Here is a 19,178-nt window from a genome sequence, read left to right as displayed (position 1 = left end):
AAAAATTCGTGAGACCGTCTCACAAAAACCTGTTCTGATTTGATATGGACAAAAGGCCAAGATGTGATGGGGATAATTAATTGACTTGTAGGCTGTTTCTCAAAACCAGATGCCATTAATGGACAAAAGGCACCGACTAGTCTATTAAAATATATCTTAATTACCATGTATACTCGCTAATATATACATACATAATCTATAAATGGCACCCAACTTTACTATAAAAAAACATTTACTAGTTCATCTGACGATAAAATCAATTAAGATTAAAGGATTAAGACGAGTTCTCGGATATGAATAGTTTAATTATAAATTTTGTATTGAACACTATATTAAAATTTATAATTTCTGGTTAAACAAATTTTCTGATATTTGAGAAAATACAATAGTTTCCGATAAAAAAAAGTTTTGAAAAATTATTATATGAGTACGTTGAAGAACATTCCACCGTCCCGAGGAGAGGAGAAGATGTCGGATACCGCTAGCAAAAGCGTGTGAAAAATTCATTTAAAAGTCAATAACAAAATTTTGTTATAATTTGAGAGTCCACTCCAAAATTCTGAATTCACATTCAAATAGAATTAATTTTGATTTTTTTTATTTATGTTACTTAAAAATATAATATGTACTAATTTACTAAAATAATAATTTATCATATGAATTACCATGAAATTAAGTATTGCCTTACTAATTTATTAGTTTATCATTTTAACTCAGACTGGGACAAAAAAATAAATTTAATTAGTTGTTGAAGATAATGATAATTAAGTTCAGACAATATAAGATTTTTTTTCTTTGTAAAATTCATTAATGTATAGTTTACGTATTTCCACAATATTAGCGTGTAGGATATTTGTAAGGGTGGGTAACGGCCGGCTTTACATGACACGTTTTAATTTACGGCTTTAGAAATATATAATATGATAACTAAATCTTTTGTTATAATAAAAAAATGTTTTGATTTTATAGTATTAAGGTTTGGTTTATTATATGGTTTTAGAAACAAATTTAAATATAAAAAGTTGGTTCGGTTTTGAATTACATAAAACCATGATATCAAACCATAAGTTGGTTAGGTTTTTCCGATTTAAATCATATTATGCTCACCCTTAGATGTTTGTCAATAACATATATCATGTTAATATAAAAAAAGGAAGAACTTATAACTAGCTATACGTGGAGTATTTTCCTAATTTTAATGTTTTCAAATAAATTTTTAGATTTTGTACTAAATAAAAACCAGACAATAATTATTTGGAATTTGTAATATATAAAAAAAAAAAGATACAAAAACTACATATTATAACGATTTATTTAATAATATATTATAGAAACACAAAAAAAAAGAGATATTTTCCTTTAAAAAAATTGATTCATAAATTGAAAGTGCAGGTTTAGGTGCCCGGCAATCATCTCCAGCTCATCAACTCGTCCTGATGTAATCGCCAACCAAGTTATTACCCGATTCATCCATGATTCATCAGAGCTATTTTCTTGTTCCTGAAGAAGAAAAAAAAAAGCCAAAATTTTCTTGCGGTGGCTAAGCCAGTTTGCTTCATTGTCACTTTCAATTTCAGAGTTGTCTTAACCTTAAAACGAAGGGAAACAAACGAAAAATACGATATTATTTTAAGGAACATTGTCGAATTACATACATGATTTATTAATATATTCACAATTCATAATCATTCAATTCATTCAAAGTATAGATTCAATTTATTTCAAAAAAATCAATTTATATTTTTTATGCCAATCTATGATTAATTGAAAAACCACACGTTTATTTTTTAATAATACTTTTTACCTGTTTTTATTTTTTAAAAAATATGATAACAAATAAATTCGATTTGTGTAAAACACTTATCATAGATTATACACACACACACACAAAATTAATTTTTTAAACGAATTAATCATGAAAAAATATTGATTTTTTTTAAAAAAAATTCAAACATAAATATTCTTCTTGTCTTTTCATTTCTTTGTCCCAATCAATTAAATATTTTCCAAAAGATTTAATTTGTTGATTTAAAAAAAGAAAAAAAAAAGGTTTGGCCCATGAATATGGAGGCGTATGCATCCCCACGTCTCCCTAATGCAGGGGATGGCGCCTGATTGGATTCAAATTTTATATATTCACCAAATTAAAATCTTCATATTCATCTATTATTTAGAGTATCTCTCACCCAATTACTATTTCGGCATAGCATGGGACTGGGTATCAAGTTTTAGATATATTAGTTACTATCTCGATTCACGCGTTACGTGTTTGTACAGTCTGTCATTTTTTGAAAATTGTCTGTCGAGCTTATGGNCTTAATTTAAATTAAAAATACAGATAATATCATAATTGTAACGATTGCTGAGGAGCTTCTCGAACAATTTGTGAACTTTGAATGTTATATATTATGGGGATTTATGATATCGGTGAAGTTCGAAAGGGTATGGCAGATGGATTCGGAGAAATCATGATCGGTGGGATCAAGTTCATTCATTTCACGAGCACTGCCAATATTTTCATGCAACATTAATTGCACCATGCCTGATTAGGCATGCAACGTAAATATATATTCCCCTACTTGAAATTTTTCTATAAACTTCTCCCCCTATATATATATATATATATACACTATTGAAAAATACATCTATATGTAACTTACATTTTATTTTTTAAAATGTAACTAATTCGATATAAATCTCTAAAATCATGTGTCCTTGGCCATTTAATTTCCGATAATTCGATCCATCGTCCCCATTTTACATCTTATACAACTACTCGATCGATGTATATATATATATATATATATATATATAGACGTGTATGTGTTGAAGGAGCTGGTAAAGTGACTAGGTGTGATGAATATATATAACGTGCGTGTGAATAAAATAATTATAGGATATATTAAAAGGGGGATTGGACTGAAGTTAAGTTAAGCAGTGTCCATTGGGAATATGCAACCTGGGATATTAATAGCTCAGCTGATCCATATCTCTCGGATTCATGCATGAATTCCTGCCCACCACAAATGGGTTTTTATTTTATTTTATTTTGTTTCGATCAACGATATAATACATTACTCTCGAGAATCATTTAATACAATTTCTTGTATCTAAGAAAGAAATTCATAATAATTCGATATTTCAAGATTTGAAATGATCAGAAAAGTAAATTTAGTCAGTTTATCAAAGAACCCATTGTCCGAAACAAGATCCTTAATTTGAGCAATCAAAGCAACCTCCGGACTCAATGATTGTATTCACTACTCGAATTGCTTCCGAAACCTATGAAAAAACCCACACATCGGAGAAAGCCAACAAATGGGGGTTTTTTTTTTTTTTTTTTTAAAAATATTTTCTGTGAAACAAATTATTGTCATTTTTTTATTTACAAAATTCGCATACTGACGACTGACTCCACATGATGGATTCACCAATCACAATATATATTATATTTTTTTTATTTTATTTATAATTTTTATTTTTTTCAATTTTAATCATTTTTTTACTGGAACGCTTATGTTATAGTGGACATGTCAGCAATCCATAAAAAAACTACAAGATTATGTACTAAAACAGAGAATTAACCAATAAAAATTTCATCGTATAAAAATATGCTTAATAAGATTTTAAATTTGTTGTTTGAGTTCATATATATTTCTGATATGTTCGTTAATTGACAGTGCTTGCATGCATTATTTTTCGAAGTCGTGACATTAATTTAAACCTAATTTCATATATAATATAATATGATAATTAAGCTCTTAATTTTGTGAGTCGAGTCTAACATGAATGTTTATCGTGCGCCACAAATAAATTATTACGTCCCTTGTGTTACTAGATTATTTATTTAAAAAATCTTTATACAACGGCGTGATGTTTTTTCCTATGGACAAGTACGGTTTGGCTTCAACCCCACCCAATTATACTTGATAAACAACAAAAGTTCAGACAATAATTAAATAAGTGCAAAGAAAAATAAAAACAATTTATATCATTATCATCTAATTAAAACAATTTATATCATAGGAGGCCAAATAACATTACTCGATAGAACATTATACGAACTCCGCGTCGTCGAGAAAATTTATTAGAAATCAAAGCGATTACAGATGTGATTAGTCCCTTCTTTTTAATTCATTCTTGGAAGTTAAAAAATTTTTTGCCCAATTTTAGATTCAACGTTAATGCATTCGTGTTGTGACAAAGTGGTTAAAATTAGGACAGGAAGTGAGGAGCGATGTCTGGAATATTATGGAAATATAGATTTGTAAAAAAGGGAACAAACAGAGATGAGTAAAATTCGTCGTTTTATTCACTATGAGAATCCGACCAAACCCAATTTCATCGGTGAGGTTAGGAATTTAATGCAATCATTGATCTATCCAATACGCTAACCATCTCTCCCCTTCTTCCGCATGTACATATATATTTTATATATAGTTTTGTTTTATTGCTTAACGTTCATGCTCACCTCTATGTTAAATACCGAGGTAACATTTATTTATTAGATGTGATGAATCATATCAAAATTATATATTCAAAACTCGAAACTATTGAGATTGGTAATTTTACTTGTTTCATATATTAAAAAAGAAGAAGAAGATAATTTACAAAGATGATAAAACGTGATATAAAATTGTGTGATTTGGATCCAAATTGGCAGCATCAATTGACCCAATCATTGAGAAATATAAAACTTGAGAATGTGAAGTTCGAGGCCAAATTTCAGAAAAGCCAACGGCTTCGCATTTTTTTGGATAATAATAATAAAAATAAAAAATTGACCAAAACAAAGTTTTACCCTCGATGCAATAAACCTAGAGAGCTACTTATTATTTATATTAGGACATGTTTTTACGTATGCTCTAACATCAGACTTTATTATTAGTTGCAAACTAATTCGATGAATTACTTAAGCACGAATCATTCATGAGATATATTTTTTTGAAGGTAAAAATTTATGTGAGACGATCTTACGAGTCGTATTTTATTAGACGGATATATTATTTAGATCATTCATGAAAAAATATTACTTTTTATGCTAAGTCTCCGTTTGGTACGTGTGATAGGATAAGTAAATGATTAATAATTAGTGTGATTAAAACATGAGATATATGGATTAATAGTATGGTGGGATAAATAACATGGTGTTTGTTATGATTTTAAAATGATGGATTAATTTTGTAAATTTTATTGTAATGACCAAAATGCCTCAAATGCTAATTAAATATATATTCCTAAAATAATTAGATAGATAATTAAATATTTATAATTATAATTTATATTTATTAAAATTAATTTAAATATATTTATTAGAAATAAATTTTTAAATATGCATTTACTTTAATAATTAAAATAGCAATAATATTTTGAATTTTAATGTTAAATAAAGTTTTAGTAATAATTACAATATTATTGTTTTTCTTAAAATAATTATAAATATTCTTAAAATAATTTGATAGATAATTAAATATTTATAATTAATAATTAAAATAGTAGTAATATTTTGAATATTAATTTTAAGGTTAAATAAAGTTTAGTGATATTGTAATATTATTGTTTTTTTAAATAATTATAAATATTCTTAAAATGATTAAATATTTATAATTACAATTTATGTTTATTAAAATTAATTTAAATATATTTATTAGAAATACATTTGAAAATATTACGGTAATCATTAAACACAATAAATTAGAATTTAATAAATATTTATTTTCATAAGAGATAAGAGGATAAAAATGTAATTTGTTGTGTGTTGATAACTTATCCCACTTAGTTTGTTAGATTGATAATCTAATAATTAATCATAAAATTAGGTCTTAAATCGGGTCAAAATGATTATTAATATATCTTAAAATTTTAACCAAACATTAGATAACTATAGGATTATTCATCTATCCTTATTTAATCACATCAACCAAACACTCCCTAAGAGTATTACTTTTTATTGTGAATATCGGTAGGGTTGACTCGTCTCACAGATAAAGATTCTTGAGACAGTCTCACAAGAGACATACTCTATCTTGATACTTACGCTTAACAAATTACATTCAAACCACTCCTGATTATATTATCTCTTAATATAATTTCTCTAATGTTATGTATAAATGGAAGGATTTGAAATCCATGTATTTCGATTATAGTTTTATTATTAACAATGAAACAATAAATGAAATTTTAAATACATATCTTACTTATTTATATATCAGTTAAGTAAACTTGAAATTCATCATTATTAATATGAAACATTATATATACATTCGATATGTGAATTTTAAGTGTATAGTTTTGTTTATCTAAAAATTTAAAATTATTTTTGAAATCTATCCAATCAAATGCAATCTAAAAAAAGGTAAAAATTTGTGTGAAACGGTCTCACGGGTCGTATTTTGTGAGACATATATATATATCTTATTTAGGTCATCCATGAAAAAATAATAAACCCATTCAGTTTGGGCGGATCTTGACCCTGGTTAAATAGGAAATGAGGCGGGTCTAGAAACGAGTCCGAGCCGGATTATAATGGGTTTTGGGGTAAAATATACGCCGGTGGAAAATATGGTGACATGAGCAATATTTGTTAAAGCGACCCTTCTACATTATGTCGCCAAAAGTTCGAGCGTACATATCTATTTAAATAAGACCAACAAAAATAAATAAATAACAACCACCATTAAATGACTGAATCCTTAGCTACATATTAAATTTGGGGAAATATTACTTAAAACTCAAAACATTACTAATTACACCTTAATTTGTCTTTTAGTTTTTTAACAACCAATAACGACACTATTAATATCCTCAATTTATTTTCTCAAATCATAATCACATTGGATTTTTCTCTTGTATTTTATAAGTTTTTGGTTTTTAAAAAAAATACAATTTCGATTCTGAAAAAATATGATTTAAATACAAATCAATCTTGTGATTCTGATATCTGCTCTGTTCATATTTATGAAAAAATATTACTTTTTACGTTAAAAATATTATTTTNAATTTCAAGAGAGGGTGGACATTTTGGTGGTTTGACGTTTAAGGCCCGGCATTTAACCTTTTCCACCTCCGGTTTTCACGGCTACATTAATCACTACGAAATTTTAAAGTTTGTAATTAAACTTAATTTCTTGATTTGGGCGTAGAATAAACTTTATGGCAAAAATAAATAATTAGATTATGTATAAAAATTAATTTATGGAAAAATGAAAATCCTTTTTCGTTTTCCTTTCCGCCATTATAAAACTTGATCACCACCCGAACTTTCTTCCTCCCTTGTTTCTCCACTTTCTGTCTGCTCTGCTATTCCTATCGTTTTCCATTGATGATGGACACCGAGTACTTCATAAATGCGGGGATCACATCTCCGCAGCCGCTGGATTTTGAAACCATTACGTCAATGGCTTGGAATGCGCTCAATTCCGAGGTGGAGCAATCTTTGTTGACCCACAGTTCCTCGGTCGACCAATATTCGCATTTTGAGTCAGCTTTCAGCTCAATGTTGTCTTCCCCATCGCCGTCCACCTCTGGATTGTCAACTGACGCTTTCGTCCTCCAAGAATTGATCGGTAAACTGGGCGGCGGAGCTAGGAACTCCGGCCTCTTACCACCGTCTGCGACCACCGTCATGGCGGGGGGTGGTTATTGTCATGATGTTAATGCTAACACTAGTGATTCTTGTTACGGTACTCCTTTAAGTTCTCCTCCGAATCTGAATTATCCAATTCTTGATCAAGTACACGCCCCCAAGTTGGGATATTCGGTGCCGCTGAGTCCTCTTCCTTCGTTTTCCACTGATCCTGGTTTTGCGGAAAGATCTGCCAAGTTTTCTTGCTTCGGCAGATGGAGTTTCAATGGGAGGACACCTCCACTTGCGGGGATAAACAATGCTGGATTGTTACCGAGAGCCAGTACTCCGGTGATGGAGAATGGAAAGCTATCCCGAATTTCTAGCAGCCCTTCTCTCAAGCAAGATGAGTCGCAGCTCAAAAGCCAGGAATTGTGCCAACCCAGGAACGAAACTAGAGCGCCAATTAACGAATTTGTCTCGGATTTTAACGAAAAATCCACCGTTTCTGATCAAATCCCAGTTGCAGAAACAGGTTCAAAATTCTCGAACGAGCTGAATTCAAGAAAAAGGAAACCAGTACCCAGGGGAAAATCAAAAGAAGATGGATCCACTTTAGCTAAGGTATCGAGATTCAGTACAATGTATGTCACTTTCCCTGGACATTCAAAGAAGTTTGGACATATTTAGTTAAAAAAAAAACACTTGTGCTAACATCAGGGGTTCGAGGGCGACGATGATGCGAATATCAAGCGTTCAAAATCAGCAGAAAGCGGCAAAATCGAAAATGGCACTGCTAAACCAGAGGAGGAAGCCGTTGACGAAAATGAGAAACAAAAGACTAATCAAAAGCCACCTGAACCCCCAAAGGACTACATTCATGTCAGAGCAAGAAGGGGTCAAGCCACTGATAGCCACAGCTTAGCAGAAAGAGTAGGCCAAAATTTTCCCACATATTTTTTCTTACAAAACTTCATCTTGTGATCATCGTGTTTAATTATGCCGAAACCGTTTGATTAGGTCCGACGAGAGAAAATCAGCGAGAGAATGAAACTTCTCCAGGATCTTGTACCAGGTTGTAATAAGGTATGTATGCAAATTTTAGGTTCACTTAAACTTTTTGAATTTCTTTAAGAAAAAAAAAACCCATCAAGAAACTTGATATTGTGCATTTCTTTTGGCTCAGGTGACTGGAAAGGCACTGATGCTTGACGAAATCATAAATTATGTACAATCATTGCAACGTCAGGTCGAGGTAAATTCATCATAAAACAGTGGAATGTAGTATTGACTTTCTTGTCTATTATTAAAGATCTTACTGTGTTTTTTTTTGTTGTTTTTACAGTTCCTGTCAATGAAACTAGCATCAGTAAATCCAGGTCTGGATTGTAACATGGAAAATGTGCCAAAACAAATGTACCCTTTGGACTCCTCTGCGCCAGCTTTCTTGAATATAAATCAATTGCATAATCCTACACCAAACAGGCAACCGAGCCAAAATTTAAGCCCTGGTGGATTTGGTGTAAGTTAAATTTGAAATATTTCCTGTCATGTGTTTCCATATATTGGCCTAAAATTTTGTCCCAATAACATCGCTGATTAGAAGTCTTTTCGCAATCGTTCAGTTCCCGGGATTCGGCGAAGGTGATCTGCTTAGCATTTTCCAGATGGATCAAACGTGTGATCTCAAAGTTGAGCGGTGAAAACTACTCTTCAATGGAAGATTTAAAGCTCCCAAGAAACAAGAAAAAAGGCTATGTAGTGTAAAGATTTGACAACTATGGTTCATCTGGCCAGAAGAAATGGCTAATTGATTTCCTAGACCGAACCTGATATACATATATATTTCTTCTATTATTATTTATGTAATTTAATCGATTTCGTATTTCCTACTCTTTCTTTTGGGATGTTTTTTGAGTACCCATTGTAATATTAGAATATTCAAGAGCATTAATTGAATATGTACTTGTTAATGGAAGATAGTATTTTAATTAGTTAAAATATGAAATAAACAAGATTTCATCATTGTAAATATATGGATTTCTCGATCTTTTTTCTCCAATTTGACTCGAACACACATCTGACTTTTCTTGTTCTTGGTTCACCAATCCTACAAGATTCATTGGTATCTTTTTCAAGATTTTTGAATATGGTTAGGTCAATTATCCAGTGGTTATGATGGATACTTTTGCTGTAACCAGCTGTATGAGTGGGACATTATTATCATTTCAAGCCTTAATACAAATTATAATGATTCAAATTAGATTTTTACCGCAATCATATCCTAATTTGTGGCACATATTAAGGGAGACAATGTAATTTGCACCCATTTTTTCTAAGAGCAGGTCTCTCTTAAGACGGTTTTACGAATCTTTATTTGTGAGACGGGTCTATCCTATCGATATTCGCAATAAAAAGTAATACTCTTAGCCTAAAAAGTAATACTTTTTCATGGATGACCCAAATAAGAGATGGGTCTCACAAAATATGACCAGTGAGACCGTCTCATATAAATTTTTGTATTTTCTAATCAGAAGCTTCTGTCGTCTTTCCGGCCGTTGAAAACGTGGATAAGTTCCAAATTTGAATTTCACTTATTTGATTAGGAGTAGGTCTCTTATGAGACGATCTCACGAATTTTTATCTGTGAGACGAGTCAATCATACCGATATTCACAATAAAAAGTAAGACTCTTAGCATAAAAAGTAATACTTTTTCATGAATGACTCAAATAAGATATCCGTCTCACAAAATACGACCTGTGAGACCGTCTCACACAAATTTTTGCCTTTGATTGGACGACAAATTTGTGAATTATTCTACGTAAATTCTATAAAAATGTTAGTGACTCATATAATAATATAATGAGATTGTAATAGAAGAAAAAATAATGTCGATGTAACATACAGTAACCTAAACCAATAATTAAAAATGGAAATAAGAAGAATCCCAGGTTGTCAATGATAAGATTCTGACTGCAAAATATAATATGTATATTTTTTAAAAAAAGATTAATAATAAGAAGAAAAAGGTCAAGTAGTGGAGTTTGATGGGGGGGGGTATAGAAAGATGCCCTTAGCTATATATTAATCATTTGACGACAAATGGCTAATAAAAATACAAACTTTCTGGTGATTAACAAAAGATTTCTGCAATTTCAGCCGTTAATTATTTTAATTAGGTACGAAATTATTAGTCTCAATATTAAATTCCCATTACAATCAGAAAGATTCTCTGAAAATGATTTTGTGTGTGTAAAGTTTAAAACAATTTGCAAGAAATATTTAAAATCTTTCTTGCTAACAAAATGTACGTCGCATTTGGATTTGTGGCCTTTTCAAGTCTCTGTGTACTGCCAAATTTCTTACCTTACAGTCTAAGCAACTTGATTTAAATATGCATTTATAGAAAATTCAAAGATTTAAAGAGAATATCCTTTTTTTTTTTTTATGTGATTTTGCAATGAATTAATACTTGATCAGCAAAGAGATATTTTAAATATGTTAGCATCTATGTCACGGGCGGAGCCATGTGCTCGGACGACTTGTTTTTTCCCGATATTTTTTTAAACATAAAATTTTGTCTTATTTTTCGATAGTACGGAGCTCTTTTTGTCAATATTATTTCAACCATGGTTTAAAAAATTATAACCCGGATAAAAATGAAAACATGACTTCTCCACTGATCTATGTGCACACGTTGCATGCACATGGATACATATGTATCATATGCTAAGAAACACTAATTTAAGTAATGAATAATCAATAGGAATACTTTTGCATCTTATGAACTTGACGTTCTTACCACTTGCTCGTCCATTATAAGCAATGTAAATTTACCGCTTAACCTCTATTAATCTTTCCTTCCTTTTTTGTACGTGCACTTTCTTTTTTCCCTTAATAGTAGAGGCAGGATGAAAGTGAAAATTTTCTTCTCTTGCGACACATATTTTCTTTAAATGGACAGGGAATTTTTTTTATTGAATATCTTCAAGACTCCATTTTTTATTAATTGTTGTCCAAAGAAAAAAATTAGCAAGATTTCAACAGTAAAGATGGAGTCGAAATGGGACCAAAATTGAATAAACATGAAAATCCATGTGTTTAGCCAAAGTTTTTGAAGTCCAATGATAATAGAAGCCCGCAGAATGTGGAGAAATGCAGTAGACAAGTCCAAGAAAGAAGTTAGTTAAATGCCACAATGAGAGGAATTGACGACCCATGATCGTGGATCATGACCAAACTGTTCGGTAGAGTGGAACAAAAACTGAGATGAAGAATTAGAAAAAACCCGACAAACATTCAACAAAAAGCAGCAGCAAAGTTTTTTCGATTTCTTTCAATAGTTTATCTGTATAATTTTCGATTTCCAACATTTTAGGGATATTCCTCCAAATTTCTTGTAAAAATATCATTCATGTTCATAACAACTTAATTAAATTTGATGTTATTAATGAATTTTCTCTACAATTTCTTCATATTCCTTAATTTATAATTTTCGCTTTGAAGCCATACCGAAAGAATTAGAACTAACGGTCGAATCAGGACACACAACGCTCGATAAAGAAATCAAATAATTCTATATTTGGCACGATCACGTGTTTGACACCTCATACAAGTTTCATGAGAAACACCGTGAATCTAAAAATAAGTTATTATGGATGAGTTTTTGCAATTTTAAAAAATAAGTGATTAAAAAAAAATTCGCAATGAACAATTAAATAAAATAAAGATTTAGTTCGTTCTTGGGAGGGAGTGGATTTTCTAGACAGGTCGTCAGAAGCTTAACAAGATGGAAATGACCAAGCCCAAAACCAGGCCCAGGCAGAGGCCCAAGTGCAAGCCCAAATTAGAAGCTTACAGAAGTAGTAGCGGCCACCGAGTTACCAACACCTCACCCACCACCGATGTGGTTCCTTATACGGCCAACCCTCCTCATCCGTCTTGCTCTCCGTCCCCTCTCCAGCACCACCTCCTCTTCCGCCGGTGTAAGCCACCACCTCTACATGAATTCGCGCACCCGAACGCCACTGGTAAAACAATTCGAGACGGGGATCCAGAACCTCAAACCCGGGTTCACTCAATCCGACGTGGATCTAGTCATACGATCCCAACCTGACCCGGATATCGCACTCGACATTTTCCGGTGGACGGCTCAGCAGAGATACTACAAGCACGACGACCTCACGTACCTCACGATTATTGGAATCGCAGTTTCCGGTAAGCGCTATGGGGTGGCGGAGACTTTGATTGAAGAGGTTATCGCCGGTGCTTGCCCCCCAAATCTCCACTTGTTTAATGCCATGATTAAATTTTGCTGCGGACGTAAACACCTGTTTAATCGCGCTTTTGATATATATAAGAAAATGACAAAATCCGAGTGTGCCAAGCCTAGTTTAGAGACGTATGCTTTGCTATTGAACTCTCTTTTGAAGAAATTCGATCGCTTGAATGTATGTTATGTGTATCTGCATGCTGTTAGGTCGTTAGCTAAGCAAATGAAGGCCTATGGGGTTATACCACACTCATTTGTGCTGAATATGATAATCAAGGCTTTCTCAAAGTGTCTTGAAATGGACGAGGCGATTCGGGTTTTTCGAGAAATGGGTTTGTATGGTTGCGAGCCAAATGCTTATACATATAGTTATATAGCCAAAGGGTTATGTGAGAAAGGGAGGGTGAATCAGGGATTGGGATTTTACAAGGAGATGAGAGAAAAAGGGTTGATTCCGAAGGGGAGTACTTTTTTGATATTGATTTGTAGTCTGGCCATGGAAAGGAGGTTTGAGGATTCGATTGAGGCTTTGTTTGATATGTTGGATAATTCTATGTCACCTGATCTGCTAACCTACAAGACCTTGTTGGACGAAATGTGTAGGGATGGCAGGGGAAATGACGCTTTCGAACTGGTTGAAAAATTTCGTAAGAGAGACTGTTTTATGAATGAGAAGTCCTACTGTACTTTGTTGAATGGATTGCACTTCCTAAGCCGTTAAAGGTAGATGCTTTGCTTTCTCCGATTGGTCTTTTAAACACCAGCAGTCTTGGAACTTGAAATCTGACCCAAGATCTTTGAGACACTATTTCTGGTCTGTTCTGGTTAAAAATGATTCGCATGTTTGGAAGTTGCCAAATATGAAATGAAAATCATGCTGGTGCAGAGCTGAAATCGGGTCAAGCAGAATGCTATGTTAATCGTTGCTCCTTCCCGTGACAATGCAAGAATTTTGATTGTCTCCTGATTAAACAATCAACACTAGCATGATTCATGACTTTGAGATTTGCCTTTGACCGAAGGCTTTCCCTATAACCGTTTATATCTTGTCTACTAGAGCAATGTAGAGCAAGATCCTCTGGTTCGGACAATGCAACACAATGCTCTTGCGCAAGATGGCAGTCGCCTGCGAGTGATTTATACTGATGTCCACGTGGTAAAAAGTTTTACACTCTATTCCATTTTCACGACTGTCATGTGTTGGTACATATTACATATAAATTTTCGAAATTTTGATTTATAGATTTCGATTTTACTAGGAATAGAATTTTCGTGATCTTTTGAGAATTTTCACTATTCTTAAATGAATGGACAAAAATTCAATTCAGCGGATGTTTCACGCTTTAGCTGGTCCCATTTTTGTGGTGGCGAGTGCCAAATGAAATACACATGGTGATCCGACAACCCGTCTCGGTCCGCTTTCATGGTTTTTTTCGACCATGATGGAAATTTCACTTATTTTAAACTCGTAATTACGTAGAAAAATAAAAGGTCTGCAGAGTCAAGTCGTTAAGACCCAGATGAGAAAAACCAATAACAAATTTTTAAGACGGAAGGAATTAAAGTCTCGAAGATGAAACAAAACTATGATATTTCGGCAATAACGGAAGTTATTATTGTACCCCTCTACATTCGAAAGACAATTATGCAGGTACAACTCCAGTTCACCAACTAGGTTTCTAGAACAAAATGAAAAATCCTCGTCCCACTGAATCATGCCTTGCTGTCGATGCTCATTGCCTCTGCCTCCTTGGGAGCTGCGTTCGGTTTCACTATTAAAAAGAAAACACAGTTGCACAAATGATCAATTAGATATACGAAAACGAAGGACATCAAACTAGAATGATGGAACTCACTATATTAGCTTCAACAGGTTGTATCTTACGTACATAGTTTGGCGAACATATTGCCATAAAACATGGCATCCTTCTTGTTGTATTCCTTTGCCTTCGCTTTAAGAGCTTTGTACCCGAGCTTCACCTCACTATTTCCATTAGCACAAAAATAAATAAATAAATAAACCTTCGGATGAAACAGAATCATTTTGGGACTGTAAGGCCAGAACGATTAAAAAGTACTTGTTGTCAGGATCAATTTCAAGAGCTTTCTTAATATCACGTTCAGCCAAATCAAGATCTGCTGCATGCATGTAAGCTTGAGCTCTCCTATACAGAGCCTTCACGTTCGTACTCTCGAGTTCCAACACCTTCACATGGTGCTCATCATTAGCCCTTCAAGATCATAATGTACTTGAAAAAGGAAACACACAAGGAAGAGATGAAAAATCTAAATCAAACCTTGGTACAAAGCTTCTCTGCCTGCTTATAATCTCCCAGTTTTAACATGCAAGCGGCGTTGTTCAAGTTGCAAGTCACCTTCAATGCTTTGGACTGCTTCTTTTCCTCCTCACTAAAAGATGTGTCGTATTCAATATACTTTGCAGCCTGGTCATAAATTTTTACGTGAGCCAAAACATGACAAGATATAGACACTAGTTTTCAAAAATCAAAACACCAACTTGTTAACCTTCTCATATCTCTTGGAGGCTCTCTCATATTTGCCAGCCTTAAAAAGTGCATTCCCTTCTTCCTTCTTCTTGCCAGCTGCCTCGATTTTTGCTTCTGTCTTCATGTCCCAAGATTCCTTCTCCTGAAATACCAGGTAACACACGAAGTCTCCAATTTGTCACTCTGACAAATTCACTCAAAAGCTAAAAAAAACCAACATTAATATTTAACCTTGACAAAAGAGACGAGCTCCAAATCATAGTACACAATTGAGTTGGGAGGAACTGTAGAAAGCTCTTGCTGCGACTCCAATGTACCAAATGCATACTCTGGGGCAATTTCCAAATGTGCCACCTCACCCTTCTTCATTGTGATCACAGCCCTATCCAACCCATCAATCACTTGCCCTGTTTAAAAGGAGTGGTAAGAATCAACTCAATTATCACAAATATGCAGCAAACAGAAATGCATACAGATATATACCTTCATCTGTTTTAAATTCAAAAAGATCGTCCTCACTTTCCCCGTGACCTTTCTTAATAAAAACAGTACCATCCCCTAGCTTTCCAATCAATTTCACTGTACCAATAAATAAATGTGACTGTTAGATTCACAAGTTCAATAATTGACAGGAACAAAAACCACCGAGATCATTTCACGTGCTTACATTTAACAACTGACCCTTCATTTGGACGCTCATATCCTTCCCCTTCTTTCAGTATTTTCTTAACAACCTTCTTGTCATCCGTGACATTGGAAACTGTCTTCCATGACACAAGTTCCAAAAAAATAATCAATATAGCATTGGGGGGAACAGCTCCTTCATCACCAGAAGCCGGTTTGCCCTTTTCACCAAACCCATCTGCATTAAGTAGATACGGGGATATTTATGCTGTTGAATTCAACCAATTTGCAGTGTCTTGATAACTTGCAACCATATAACTTACATTGAGGTTTGACTGTTAGGAGGACCTTTTCTCCTTTTTTCATTGTCTTCACAGCCTTGGAAAGAGCAGGACAGAAATGGCCTAACGACAGAGTTACCAATCCTATTAGGTAAGGTCTAAATAACAATAGAACAAATAGCTCTCTCATGGAAGATTAAAAACTGCATAATTCTTCAAAAGAGCACCTTCTTCAACAGTGAACTCAAATCCATCTGACTTTCCAATAACGGTTCCATTGTCAAGCTTGGCCTCGTACTTAACTGGATTAGAGAAAGCAGCATACTATATTAGGGCTTAATTAGTCTTTTAGCAACTAAGATAAAAATTGGAGAATTGTTCCCATACCAAGAACTTCATCTAGATCCTTAGGATTCTCCCATTTCTCTCCTTGGCTGAGGATTTTTTTAAAAATCCCGCCATCTTTGCAGATATCCTTCACACTAACCCAAGCCAGCAATTCCACATCAAATTGCAAAGTCGCGTTTGGTGGAATAGTCGGAGGTGAGCCAGATTCACCATAAGCCAACTCAGCTGGTATTGTGAAAACGGCATTTTCACCCTTCTTCATTGTTTTAATACCTAGGTCCCATCCCTTTATGACTTGCCCTGTTACAACATGGAGGAAGTCACTTTCTTTTCCAAAACAGCAGTAACAGGAAAATTGACACAAAAATATCAAGAGTGCGGCATGAAAAAATGAAGACGAAAATCATTTCTACAAATCCTGAGAGCAGTGCAGGTGGAATGAAGAAGATTTCTCTACTTTAATGATCTCTCCATAACTTTTACTGCCAGTTCAATGTACTCTTACTCTTATAAATAGCGATATTAAACAGCAATTATTGTTTTTTCCGATCAGTGTCGAGTATCTCTCCAAAACTTTAACTGCCAGTATAATATACTCTTACTCTTATAATAGCGATATCCAACAGCAATTACTGTTTTTTTCGATCAGTGTCAAAAATGTATTAAATACCAAATTTAACATGCGCCAACGAAGTGTCATACTCCAATTTTTCTACGGCAGCTCATATATTACAAAAAATTGCGATTATCACCAATACATTGCCTTTCATGAAACCAATACCAAGTTTCATAACATCATACGCACAAGTACATATGAAGTTAACTCCTATCCTCCTACCTATACAGCATGCGATGACGACATATATGCGCATCTCTAAAAGTACGAATGATTGATGAAATCGGTTACTAAAAATCAATAACAATAATCCAATCATCGTCGGACGCAAGGATTGGACAGAGAATCAGAAGATTCGATGCTGATTTACTAACCTTGACCAAGAGTGAACTTAAAAGGATCCCCCCTATCGCGACTCGAATCAAATTTGGTCCCATCCAACAACGTTCCAGTATAATGAACTACAGAAATCGCAAAAATATGTCAACAATCAATCAATAAGGAGAAATAGACCCGGACAGAATCAGGAGCGACCAATTTACCTTCAACTTCATCGCCATTATCCGGAGTATCCCAACCTGCACCCTCTTTAACAAGTTTCTTCTTCAAACCTTGATTCCCGATCTCCTTCTCTTCACCGACTTTCATGTAGGAGCTCTCCTCCGGCAGATCCATGTCCTCGTCCATCCCCTCCGGCGGCGGCGTCATATCGAAATCGTCCTCCATTCTAGTCGTTAAGGCAGTGAAAAGTTTCCTAAAGCGGTTGAATAATTGCGAACTGGTAGAGTGAAATTGCTAAGTTGTTAGATGGAACAAGGTATTTAAGAAGGCCGGGGTTTCTAGAGAGTTCTGGGTTAGGGTTTCGTGGCCCGAGTTTGATGAGTGGTCAGGATCATTCTAGAGACTCGTCCAATTTATTTTATGGTAATTCTATGTAACATAATTATGATGCGACTAAATATTCCATTCAATTTCAAAGATGAATAGGTTCACATTGTATAAACTTCGGTTAACATGTTCTCATTTTATAATTCATATTTTTTATATCAAAAATATTAATTTTCAACAATTCGACTCATTTCACGAATATAAATATATGAAATCTTCTCACATGTAATATATTTAATTTAAAAATATCTTATTTTCGACGATTACATATTATGATCTTCATTCACTTACATAAAAGATTTTGTGCACAATAAAACTTACATTTGCTAATCTGTCTTTTTTTTAAGATGAAAATCATTTTCAATATTATTCAAATAAGTTAGAACATGCACACTAAAAGTTTTCAAGTTGGTAAAATATTTGAGTTATTAATAAATTGTCAGGAGTTCGATTATCCTCACCAACACCTTATTGAACGAACTTGTCACATAAAGTTTTCCCAATATAGTTTATCTAACTAACGTTGTTTGCAAGAAATTACATCACTCTGGAGGTTTAACCAGTGTGCATCGAAAGTTAGTGGCTTCAGGTTCCCACATCATACAAATTAAATTAAAACATGGTTTTACCTTTTGTGTTTTTAGGAATAATCAACCACTCATCGATATACCATTTTATCAATATTAGGTATATCTTTTCCAAATTTATCCCAAAAACAAATGACATGAAAGTGCTGCTAAAACTTAAAAGTCGGGAAATCTGAAAAGTAGAGGGACTTAAAATGCAATGTATGGTTCTGAAAAGATAGAAATTAAGGCAGTAAAAAGGTTACTTATCATCAAGGCTATATCATTTTCTTGTGGAAACTTTCATATGTAGATAGAAAATTCTATTCTAAAACACTTATTCCAAGTTAAAAAATTTTACTGCCTTGACAATGCCAACGTGATATNCAGCACCTGGTGCTGTTCTCATTTTACACGAGATGATCAGCTCGTTTCGTCGGACAATTTTTCAAATCTATATGATACGAGGTTCATCAGATGATCAACTGATCATCTCGTGTAAAAAGTACA

The 19,178-nt window shown here is 33.4% G+C and overlaps 3 protein-coding genes across 4 annotated transcripts; 2 read left to right on the top strand and 1 right to left on the bottom strand.

The window, feature by feature from the left end:
* Positions 1 to 7,217: 7,217 nt before the first annotated feature.
* LOC140972963 (transcription factor bHLH62) lies at positions 7,218 to 9,590 on the top strand. The gene is made up of 6 exons (XM_073435455.1): positions 7,218 to 8,188; positions 8,285 to 8,497; positions 8,585 to 8,650; positions 8,751 to 8,819; positions 8,910 to 9,086; positions 9,190 to 9,590. The coding sequence occupies exons 1-6, from the start codon at positions 7,322 to 7,324 to the stop codon at positions 9,265 to 9,267; spliced, it is 1,470 nt and encodes a 489-aa protein (XP_073291556.1). The 5' UTR covers positions 7,218 to 7,321; the 3' UTR covers positions 9,268 to 9,590.
* A 2,695-nt stretch (positions 9,591 to 12,285) lies between these two features.
* LOC140972964 (pentatricopeptide repeat-containing protein At3g25210, mitochondrial-like) lies at positions 12,286 to 14,051 on the top strand. The gene has a single exon (XM_073435456.1). The coding sequence runs from the start codon at positions 12,471 to 12,473 to the stop codon at positions 13,557 to 13,559; it is 1,089 nt and encodes a 362-aa protein (XP_073291557.1). The 5' UTR covers positions 12,286 to 12,470; the 3' UTR covers positions 13,560 to 14,051.
* A 308-nt stretch (positions 14,052 to 14,359) lies between these two features.
* On the bottom strand, positions 14,360 to 18,085 carry LOC140972962 (peptidyl-prolyl cis-trans isomerase FKBP62-like). 2 transcript variants are annotated; one of them, XM_073435454.1, is made up of 13 exons: positions 17,757 to 18,085; positions 17,589 to 17,675; positions 16,638 to 16,898; positions 16,478 to 16,552; positions 16,293 to 16,373; positions 16,013 to 16,207; positions 15,829 to 15,924; positions 15,577 to 15,752; positions 15,365 to 15,487; positions 15,136 to 15,282; positions 14,917 to 15,044; positions 14,695 to 14,822; positions 14,360 to 14,610 (listed from the first exon to the last, which is right to left on the bottom strand). In XM_073435454.1, the coding sequence occupies exons 1-12, from the start codon at positions 17,938 to 17,940 to the stop codon at positions 14,720 to 14,722; spliced, it is 1,656 nt and encodes a 551-aa protein (XP_073291555.1). In that variant the 5' UTR covers positions 17,941 to 18,085; the 3' UTR covers positions 14,360 to 14,610; positions 14,695 to 14,719. The 2 variants fall into 2 exon arrangements, with proteins under 2 accessions (XP_073291555.1, XP_073291554.1); XM_073435453.1 differs by having other exon boundaries at positions 14,728 to 14,822.
* Between the last annotated feature and the right edge of the window lie 1,093 nt (positions 18,086 to 19,178).

This window comes from Primulina huaijiensis, chromosome 3 (genome assembly GCF_012295235.1).
Source record: "Primulina huaijiensis isolate GDHJ02 chromosome 3, ASM1229523v2, whole genome shotgun sequence".
NCBI classification, from domain to species: Eukaryota; Viridiplantae; Streptophyta; class Magnoliopsida; order Lamiales; family Gesneriaceae; genus Primulina; species Primulina huaijiensis.
The sequence above is the reverse complement of the archived record's forward strand: the minus strand, read 5'-3'. Positions and strand labels throughout refer to the sequence as shown.